An 11,584-nucleotide genomic window follows, 5' to 3' on the forward strand; every position below is an offset into this window, starting at 1 on the left:
CTCTTTAAAAAAAGGCCAAAGACAGAAAATCTGCCGATTCTGGAGGGTTCGTACAAGGTCAGGGTCGCTCTTCATTAAAGTGTCCAACAAGATTAACAAGATTAGCAAGAATTGAGTGGCTGGGACAATGAGATGTACGCACATTATGAGAAAAGCAGGGGAGCTACCTGAAGAAAATGGAAATTTAAAAAATCACACTGATTTGTATACCAGTGGGCAGATATATGGAGGTCGGAAAATGACTTGCAGGAGCTAGTTCTCTCTTCCCACTATGTAGTTCACAGGATCAAAATTACTTTTGACAAGTGTGCCTTTATTTGCCGAACCATCTCATCAGCCTGAAGACACAATTTCTGGGCTATATTCCAACAAAACATATTGATAACAAGTAGAGTAAGAGCACAGAACTGCTGATTCCTAGCTGAGTCATGTGTAGTATGTATGCTCTGGCCAGAATCTACAGGGATCAGATGTTTCTTCTGACAAACCCCATGACAACGGTCCCAGTTAGCATCATATCCCTGGACACTACACATACAGGAAATGACCAGAGATGGGAGAAAGTGGAAATTATGGGAAGCTCCTTCCAGAGACATGGCTGAGCAGAGCATGTGGAACTTGCTGTTGAACATGGTGCAGACACAACACAGCCTTTAAAGTAAAAGAAATCGTAATAAGACTCCTACTATTCCTATTTCAAGATAAACTATAGTAAGAAGCAGACTAGAGCTAATACCAAAGCAATTAAAACTAATGGTCTGGATGATGTGAAATAGCACAGTTGGAAAAAGATGCTTGCCACCAAGCCTGACAACCCAAGTTCAATCCAAGGACTCACATGGCAGAGAGAAAACTGACTTCCAAAAGTTGTCCTCTAACTTCTACACGTGTCATAACATGTATGATAAATTTAATAAAAAATTTAAAATAATAATGGCTTACAAGAAAAGTAACAAGAAAAAGCATGTGACCACCCATGGGTTCAGTGATACACTCTGGTGGCCATCCACAGGCTGGGTATTCAATGTCTAGTGGCAGTGGCTATAAACAGTGGTCACTGGTCAGGGGCAAGAAAGCAGCAATACCTTCCCCTGGCTAAATGGGCATGTCACTGACTCCAGGGAGCTCCTGTCAAGAACACCAACCTTCATGCCTCCTTAGGCACCACAAGGCCAACAAGTTCAAGTTGGCTAAAAGCAAGTTAATTTTATCCTGTGATCTTCAGTGACTGTTGGGGCACCATAAGAGGTAGAAACAGAAGGGAATGCAATGGTATTCACTCCTAAGCAGGGGATCAAGAGTTCAAAGAGCCCACCTCGATGCCACTCTGGCGAGCCAATTTCACAGCTGTGTTGTAGTAGCCACAGCGCAGGAGATGCTCCACCATCATGCGGTCCATGCGCTTCCGTTTCCACATGCTGGCTGCTGCTGGCTGGTCACTGCTGTGTTCCTTGAGGTGTTCAATCCTACGTTTGCAGAGCTTGGCACTCTCATCCTCAGCTTGGATGGACTCTACTGCCTAAGTCACAGCAAACACACTTGTGATGATTGGTCCACCAGCAGCAATGAAAACATACATATTTACAACCTCTTCTGAATACTTGCAAGAAGACAAGCAAGGAAAGGTAAAAGCTAAGATGTTGTTGGACTATATGGTAGAAATAGAAGAAATCAGGCTCTACATCTGTTTGGGGTGAATTTGTATGAGACAGTAATTACTAAGAGGGACATGGCATACTACCCACTACTTCACATACTTGCTGAGCACATTTGAGGCCCTATTTTCCTTAAAAAAAAGGGGGGGGGGCTTAAAATGCATGCATATCTTTTTTTGTTTAAGCTATATTGTCAGATGCTTAAAATTTGAAATTTATTGTACTTTCCTTGTCTTATTATTGACTATAAAGTGACTCATTACTTTACTCTGAGATAGGGTCCAACTGTGTAGCCCTAGCTAGTAGTATGGAGCTTGCTATGTAAACCAGGATTGTCATTCAAACTCACAAAAATCCTTCTGGCTCTGCCTCCTGAATGTGGGGATTAAAAGCATGTGTCATGTTTGGTCTGACTTTTAAATATAACCCTCTCATGCTCAGACAATGCTCCTAGACAGGTGCAGTCCCTGGCCTTTCCTTACATCTGACCCCTATCTGGGACTGGGACTGATGATTCTCTTCTGTTGCCTGAGTTCTCTAACCTCTTTGGGAAACTGTTTTGAAGGACTACTCAAATCTTTAAAGGTCATTCTCAGTGGCTAGGTCATTTTGACAGTTCCAGGAAGTTCTGGGATGAAATAACAGTGTCCGCAAGCCCTAGCTTCTTCATAGGTGGGGCTTAGGACACTTTCAGTTCTCTATCTAGCAGCAGGAGGCCTAAACATCCTTTCCACAGTTTGCCTACGTCTTGGATCTCCCAGCCATTCCCAGAGGACAAACCTTCCTCTTGAGGACACTCAGCTTCTCCACCACACCATCCAGTAGGCTGACCACAGAGTCCACAGCTGGGCAACTACTCAAGGTCTTCTCAAGCTCAGCTACCACCATGGTGACGTGGCTGGTCTCCCGATCAATGTTTTTCTGGGCAGCTCGGAAGCGTTTATTCAGTGTCTCATAGGGCACCTAGACAAGAAAAGGCAGAAAGAATCTCAGCCCTGACATTCAGTGCACAGATACACCCCAGGCACAGCACATGGTTTTCCTTCACATGCAGCAAAGGCCGTGCTGCGTCTAAGACCCTGAGCTCTAAAAACATCTCCCAGCATCCTGGACCAGGACCCACAAAGCATGACTAGACATGCTCCAGAGCCTGGAATTGAGACTGACACTAAGACACATGCTGCCCTGGTCTTTGAATAATGCTAAGCAACATTTTTTTTTTCACAAAAAAGAAAAAAAGACAAAATAACAGCAAAGTTTTTATCTAGAAAAACAAACAGTTAAAAAAGAAGATGAGAGAAAGGGGCTTCCCATCAAGTCATGGGAAACTGGAGGTAAACACTACACTGGGTAGGGCAGGGTGAGTCCAAAGACCTTCATATCATTCAGGTTAATGTGAAGTCATCATATTTCATGTGAAGTTAAAAACGCACATTAACATTTCTCCTCCATGAAAAAATATTATCCTAATTGTTAAAAAAAACTACCATTTCCTACAGAAAAATTACAAAGTAAGCACTATGCAAATAATTGTCAAGTCACTATGATTTTCTGTCTTTCCAGAAAATCACTGTGATGTGGGATTCCCCTCTGTATGCTGTGAATACCATTGGTTAATACAGAAAACTGTCTTGGGCCTGCGCAGGGAATAGAGGTAGGTGGGGTAAACTAAACTGAATGCTGGAGGAAGAAGGTGGAGTCAGAGAGAAGCCATGTAGCCCCACCAGAGACAGACGCCAGATGGAACTTTACCCGGTAAGCCACAGCCATGTGGCAATACATAGATTACTAGAAATGGGTTAAATTAATATGTAAGAGTTACCCAATAAAAAGCTATAGCTAATAGGCCAAGCAGTGTTTTAAATATTATAGTTTCTGTGTGATTATTTCGGGTTAAGCTGCTGAGCAGCTGGGAACCAACAAGCGGCCTTCTTATAACATCACTGTCACACTTTTCTCTCATTTCCTGGCCCATGACTGTGGACATAACACACTAAGCTGTACCTGAGCAATGCCCCACCTCTATGGCAAGTGAGGCTACAGCCATGGCTCCTATCTCTACTGTCAAGTACTGCTAGGATCAACTTTGCTGTCACAGCAAGCTCACCTGCAGGAAAAAAAATTTTTTTTAAATCTATCTATCTATCTATCTATCTATCTATCTATCTATCTATCTATCTATCTATCCATCCTCTATCTATTTTCTTTTTTGAGACAAGGTTTCAATGTTTAGTTCCGGCTGTCCTGAAACTGTATACACCAGGCTACCCTGGAACTCATAGAAATCCAGCCTCCATAGTGAAAGGATTCAAGATGTGCACCACCACACTCAATACCCAGCTCACCAGTGATCTTAAACCCACTCAGCAACAAAGGCAAACTCATGGACCCTGCACCAGCCAGCCACTAAGATCATGGTGAGGCTTGATAAAGGTAGGAATGTAAACAGAGACCTAGACATGGTTCACTATGAAACCTAGACTATTTAAGAGCAGGTAACATAAAGACAACGACAGACATGGGGAAAGGACTAGGTTTACTTCCCCCAATCCCAAACCCACTTTTCTCTAGTCCTGTGTTGACTGTTACTACCCAGGCAGGCAGCTTCAGGCAGGAACATGCAATGTGTACCCATTCCTATCTAACCTAAGGCTTCACTGGTACAAGAGGTAAATTCCACTAGTCGAGACATGTGAGGAAGGTACAGCAAAATGGCAGTGAGCTCTTGCTGGTGAGCGAGGAAATCCTGCAGTGTTGGAAATGAAGATGGAGAAGTTGTCAAATAGCAAATGTCTCAACAGGGTAATAAGAAACAAGAGACTCGTGTGGCCAGTACAGCTCCTGGGCCAGGTAGAGAATGGCACAGGCTGTAGCATCCTCTCTGGAGGCTTCCTAAGTAGTCAGCCTGTCACAGTATGGGTGGCCAAGGCAACCTGCATTACCTTGCTCAGCCAACACTGTCTTCATGGATATGTTCTCCTGAGGATTCAGCACTTCTCACCAAAGGGGAGGGGGAAGTGGGATATGTGTGGGTACGCATGCATGCACGCACACATGCAAAAGAGATTCCTCTATTCCTATCTATTCAATGGAGAGATGTATTCAAAATTGTTTTTGTCCAATGCCTTCCTACTACTGCAGACTCTTAGGAAGAACCTAATGGGAAAGTAGAAAGACATAAGACCCAGTGTGAGACTCTGGCAGCCACCGAGTCCCTGAGCCACCATAGCACTTGGCACCTTTGCCCGGTCCAACTCTCCTACATGCCACCCAATTTAAGGATTATCCTGCAAGGAGGTAGAATTCTGGCAGGCAAATCAATCGCATATTCTTCAACCACAATGCATTCCAGCCCACCAAAGAGCAGAGTGTGTAGTTAGAAGCTTCATGTACCTAGCTTCCCTGGCCCCAACACAGCCCAACCTGTGGCCAGGAATACTTTCTCTGGGTGTTGCTGGATGCCTGAAGAATGTCTTGCTAGCAAGCCTATTCTGTGCAATAACAAAGAAAACAAATACTACCAGTAGGCTGCAGACACAGGTTCCTGTTCTTTATGGCCAAAGGAAAAGGGTTTAGTTTTGCCTAACATTATATCAAAATACAAAGTTGATCAAGTCAAGACAAATGAAAGCAGCATGTGCTAAAACTCCTCTGTCAGGAGCAATGCTATCAGAAGAATGAGCTGTTGCCATAGTGAAACTGACTCACACCTGCATGTACTGCGGGCTCTGGGATTCATCCCAAGTATAGGAAAAAAATACCGAGTTTCCAAGAGGGAAAACATCAGTTCCCAGCTGTGGTCATGGTCATCACCTAACAAATTCCACCAGGTGTTGCTTAGCTGTTAAAAGCACTTGGTGCTCTTATAGAGGACCTGGGTTCAGTTCACAGCACCAATATCAGGTGACTCACAACTGCGGTGATTCTAGCTTCAGGGATGTGACATGCTCTTGAGGTATCCTCAGGAATCTACATGCACATGGTACACATCCATACACTCAGATATACATATAAAATTATATAAGCAACTCTTTAAAAATCAAAACAAAAACATCTGACTACAAGGTAGGAGCACTGAGTGAGCAAAGGAGTCCCACTAGGCCCCTCACTCTCAACACAACGCAACAGTCTACCTTTTCTCCCTTTAGCTGGCGATCCTTTAGACAGTTGCCCTTCTGACCTGGACCCACACTTTCCTTCAATACAGCAACACCAAGTTAATAAAAATTAAGATGAAAACAAAAACAAAACCCAAGCTACACAATACCATCTGCCATACATTAAAACTATATTCCAATAAATATAAAAATGTAATTATAAACTTGTGCATAAAGCTCCATCTAGGTGGCACTGGGTGATGTGAATAGACTCTCAATAGAATCAGAATCCTGCCAAGTCTTATGCCCCATGCCTGAGTGAAACCTAGCATATAACACCTGCAGGTTTCAAGAGTTATAAAATCTGTCAGCAGATCAGCTGACTGCTGGGACTAACACATCTCCGCTGCTCCATACTTACTGAGATGGTCTACCAACACAGGTAATGACAGCAAAGCCCCGTCAGTTCAGGGTGTCCATCTGTTATCTAGAGAGATGGTAGATAGTCATCTATTCTAAGTTCTAGCTCTGTTGAGACTCTTTTGAGAAAATAAAATCCAAGACTGAGTATATTGAAGTGAGGTGTGAATAAAACCACCATGTCCATGTGGAATCTACGGGAAGGCTGCACAGCATATGGCTTGCACTGCAAATGGTTCACATGTTGACTGAGGTTTCTGTCCTGCCTGGACCCTCAGCTGATCAGTCTCAAACACACAGAGGTCTACTGCTGTGACCAGTGCAGCCTGGACAGCCTAGACTGGCGGAGGGGGGGGGGGATTGAGACACGGAGGCTTCTTTTCAGGTGGAAGAACAGCAACCTTTATTTTGCCCAGCAACCTTTTATACCTCTACTCCTTCTGTGGAGACCCACCGGCCAGAAAGAACACAAACATCCTTGTCAATTACAGACCACAAGGAAGTTCCCCTGCCGGTCAGGGGGAGTGAGGGCAGCTGGATCACAACAGTCTACAATAGCTCAGACCTCTTATTAACTCTTACATCCTGCATTAACCCATAACTGTTGTCTGTGTTGGGCTAATATGATGGCATAGACCTGAAAGGTACTGTGACAGTTCCTAATACTGTCAGCTGAGTGTCCTCCTGGGGTTCTGCATTGAACATCTCTTCCCAGACAGCCATCACGCTTGAGTCTAACCTTAGAATAGCCTAGTGTCAACTTTCCTTGGTTAGACTTAGACACATGCTTGTCAGGCACCCCTCTTTACTCCCTTCTTTAGCTTACCTTCCCCCTCCTCAGACTCCAGCATAATGGTCTGCTCCTCCTAGGGCCTAGGCCAGGTGCCTGCATCTCATCCAAGACTAGAGAATGAGTAAAGTAGCTGACTACTCTCAGGGCCTCTTAGAACATGTCTCATAGTATAGTCAACAATCAAGAAGGAGCTTCCAAACCAGCTTCTTCCTTTTACCCATACCTTTCCCAGACCTGGAAACCAGTCCTCTTTTTCTCTGCCCCTTTCCAGACACAAATGCTCCCCTCGTTGAGTTATGCCAGGTGATTCCAAACTGTAAGTTCCAAAGAGCTCTGGAGAATGAACAGCAGGATTAAGACCCAAGCTAAATCACCACTCACAGATAAGGACAGTCTAAAGACATTTCTAGATACGCAAGTCTGAAAAGTTCAGCAAGCACAAATTTTCTCTGGGAGGAAAATGTCTCAAGACAGTATTCAATAAGGCAAAACAGGAAATCTATAAGGGAAGACAACAGACACAGGACATGATACTAAAAAAGAAACTAAAAAAGATGGTAACTAACATGCCTATACAAGTAATAGACTTTAAGGAAAAAACTGTGGAAGTGAGGCAAAATACTAAATATATACTCTTCACAAAAAAGACAAATGAGGCAAGGATGTTTACAAGTAGCAGAAAACAATAGCATAAAGAACAACCTGCAGGGTGGTATATAAGCCACGAGTCCAACACTTGCATTACTGGTACTTGGAGGTGAAGGTAGGAATATAAGTACAAAGCCTGTCTAGGTGATACACATCACATTCCAAGGACACCTAAGATACATAGAAAGATCCTGTCTCAAAAACAAGAAAAATATCTCTTAAACTCAGCAAAAAAAAAAAAAAAAAGTGTGTAAAGTCTCTAAAGATGCTATGCAAGAATATAAATGATGGGGTGGGGGGGGAGACATGGCTCATTCCCAGAATTCACACCAGGCAACTCAAACCAGCTTGTGCTCCAGCTCCCAGAGATCAACACCTTCTTCTGGCCTCTAAGGGTACTATATGCATCCCTGTACCCCTCCACCCCTCCTTCCATTATCATATTCTCTCTCCTCTCTCTCTCTCTCTCTCTCTCTCTCACACACACACACACACACACACACACACACACGGTGGGATTAAAAAGAAAACATTTTTTTTCTTTTAGTTTTTAGAGACAGGGTTTATCTATGTAACCATGGGTGTCCTGAAACTTATTTTATAGAACAGAGTAGCCTCGAACCCAGAGATCTGCCTGCCTTTGCCTCTCAAGTGCTGGGATTAAAGACATGTGCCACATGCTCAGCAAAAAAAAAAAAAAAGAAATCTAAAACAAATAAACCTGTAAAAGATGCTATTATCACTCGAGTGGAAAAATACAAATTAAAACCACAATGAAGCATTGCCTCATTCATATCTGTTAGGATGGCTCTTACGAAATTAAAATGTAGCCAGGCATGGTGGCACTGAGGAGAGCAGAGGCAGGCACACAGACCTCGTCTCTAAATAACAACAAAACCACACTGAAACCACACCATATATTAGCAAAGTATCTTGCTGGTGAGGACAGGAATGGCACTGTTAATGGTGAACCACCAGAGGATTACCATGAACAACAACTGTTGCGGTCTCCTCAGAGTTCTGCAGTCACAACAACTTCAAGGCAGATAGTTGAGATGGTCCAGCCTCACAGACTATTCTAGCCAGGACTTCAGATAAGCCTTGCACTTTCCCATTACACAGAGACTAGATTAAAAAATGTTACTGCTAGTTTTCTTAGGACTTGACTATTATCTCAATTTTCTCAGGATCCCCTGGGGATGCTGTCACCCTCCGGCAACAGGAAGGAGTCTAGAGAACAAAATGCCTACATCCCCAAGAAGTGGGGTAGGTGGTTTTGGTCATTCGGTGGGTTATGGATGTTTGTTATCATTTAGTGGTAATACAGGAATATAGGACTAAAAAGACAACTATTCATCTCAAATATTTTACACACTGGAATGGATGTTTGTATATGGATACAAATTTAAGGTTATTTTTGTCATACCATATATATTTTTCTACTCTTGTTTAAGCTATCTATGCAGCTCATTTAAAAATGTAATATAAAGTTCTAGTCCTTGAAAGCTATTATTTCTGTTTAGGATAATTAAAAAATGCAGGTTAGTAGTTACTTATCTATAATAATCAACCTTGTAGTTACATTAGGTATGTTTACAAGGTTAAACAGAGATATATTTTAGATAGACAGATGATGTTCAAACATTTCAGAGACCTACAGAATATGGCATTTAAGATGCTTAATAACCTAATGCTTTTCATGACAGTCAGACACGTTGCTCCTGGCAGCACCAATCTTCTTAATAAAAGGATGATGAGTATAGAAGAACTTCCATATGGAGTTCGCATTCATTGTGGTAAAGCTAGCCATTTGAGCAAGAAACTGCCCTTGCCTCCAATACAGACAGTATACTATACAAACTGGACAAGAAAAACACAAAGGAAAAAGACTCCTAAACTTGGTCAAGATAAGGTGCAGCAGTCCTTCAAATTAATGTTTCATATAAAAGTCTGCCAGAGGGCTGGAGAGATGGCTCAGAGGTTAAGAGCATTGCCGGCTCTTCCAGAGGTCCTGAGTTCGGTTCCCAGCAGCCACATGGTGTGGCTCATAACCATCTGTGATGGGGTCTGGTGCCCTCTTCTGGCCTGAAGGCATACACACAGGCAGAATATTGTATACATAATAAATAAATAATTAAAAAAATGTTTAGTTTAAAAAAAAAAAAAGCTGGGCGGTGGTGGCGCACGCCTTTAATCCCAGCACTCGGGAGGCAGAGGCAGGCGGGGTTCGAGACCAGCCTGGTCTACAAGAGCTAGTTCCAGGACAGGCTCCAAAACCAGAGAAACCCTGTCTCAAAAAACAAAAACAAAAACAACAACAACAAAAAAAAAACAAAAACAACAACAACAAAAAAAAGTCTGCCAGATATTCTAGGCCTGGAAGCCAAAGATGGATGCCCCAATGTTGCAGAGAAACCCTGGGTGACTGTCCAGGCAGCCAGTTGCTCTCGTTTCTATAATTTTGGAAGTTGCTTGTTCTGCACTTCCTGTTTACTCATGTAATATTATATCCTTCTCAGGTCTCTGATGGAGTTGAAGAAGAGATAGTTACAGTTTTTCTTGTTACCAAATTCAGAAAAGAAAACTTACATAAGAAATGTAAAGTTTAAAAGGTTGAGAAACATAAAAGCTTAAACTTTTATCTAAGAAAATGACTTGAGGTCTATAAAGATCATTTGGGGATGGTAATACGAGTTAGGATAGAAAGTAAATTAGATACACAACTTTGGATTCACCAAGATAGGACAGATAATGGAATATTTTCTCTGAACTTGTCAAGTGCAAATGGACTGGATATTGTAAATACAATTCTTACTTTATAAGTGTTCTTATTGAGTATAGTTTTACTATGTTAAAGCTAAAACCTTTCATTTTATTTAGACAAGGGGGAAATGTGTAATATTTAACTATGCAAAGATGAGTTGCATTTGTGTTGCAAAATATTTGTCTAACTATGTAAAGATGCGTTGTATAGCTGGGCAGTGGTGGCGCACGTCTTTAATCCCAGCACTTGGGAGGTAGAGGCAGGCTGATATCTGTGAGTTCGAAGCTAGCCTGGTCTACAGAGTGAGTTCCAGGACAGGCTCCAAAGCTATAGAGAAAGCTTGAAAAAAACAAAACAAAACAAAAGTTGCATTTGTTTAACTATATAAAGATGTGTTGCTGTTTTACCTTGCCTGCCTAAGGCACCTGACTGGTTTAATAAAAAGTTACATGGCCAGTAGCTAGGGAGGAGGAATAGGAACTTCCAGGCAGGAAGCAGAAGGAATTTAGGCTCAGGGGAGAATAAAGAAAAGAAAGGTGATGACAGGGAGACACTAGGGGCCACCCAGCCAGACATAGAGAAAGCAGGACATACAGAATAAAGGAAAGGTGAAAAGCCCTGAGGCAAAACATAGATGAATAGAAACAGGTTAAATTAAGTTAAAAAGAGCTAGTGGGACAAGCCTAAGCTAAGGCTGAGCATTCATAAGTAATACTAAGTATCTATTTGGGAGTTGGTTGGCAGCCAAAGAAAATCCAACTACAGACAACCACATATGATAGCAGGCCCACTTCTGAGTGTGCATCAAATCTACAAGATGTTTGCATACCATGTTTACTACAACCCCAACAGTAGCCATCTGGGTATTCACTGACAAATGAATGAAGAAAATGCAGCATATACATATAATTCAGCCTTACAGTGGAAAGTCCTGCCACATACCAAAATATGGATGAAACCTGAGGACATCATGTTAAGTAAGATGAGCTAACCACAAAAGGACAAAACTGTCATTGACCAAGACTCCCAAAAAGATCAAAGTCTACTAAACAAGACTCTTAAAAACTACAAGCTCTCAGAGAAAAAGTAGGATGCACAGTAATTCTCTAATGGCAGAATTTCAGTTCTCTAAGACTGAATTTTCCAGAGACCTCATGCACCATGAGGGTACACACAAGTTAGAGCGCACACACTGTACACTTTAACA

General features: G+C 42.3%; 1 protein-coding gene across 5 annotated transcripts in view; it reads right to left on the reverse strand.

Annotated features, from left to right (window-relative positions):
• Nucleotides 1–11,584, reverse strand: part of Maea (macrophage erythroblast attacher) — a 37,408-nt gene that overhangs the window by 12,972 nt on the left and 12,852 nt on the right. For 4 of the 5 annotated variants that reach the window (XM_005366077.2, XM_005366080.1, XM_026788744.1 and 1 more), the window contains 2 exons: nt 2,436–2,618; nt 1,316–1,519 (listed from right to left, as the gene is read on the reverse strand). In XM_005366077.2, coding sequence (XP_005366134.1) covers nt 1,316–1,519; nt 2,436–2,618 — 387 coding nt within the window. Of the gene's footprint in view, nt 1–1,315; nt 1,520–2,435; nt 2,619–7,188; nt 7,208–11,584 lie in introns of those variants that run through there. The other variant, XM_013353392.2, reaches the window with a different exon arrangement.

The sequence above is a fragment of the Microtus ochrogaster genome, unplaced genomic scaffold (assembly GCF_000317375.1).
Source record: "Microtus ochrogaster isolate Prairie Vole_2 unplaced genomic scaffold, MicOch1.0 UNK6, whole genome shotgun sequence".
NCBI lineage: Eukaryota > Metazoa > Chordata > Mammalia > Rodentia > Cricetidae > Microtus > Microtus ochrogaster.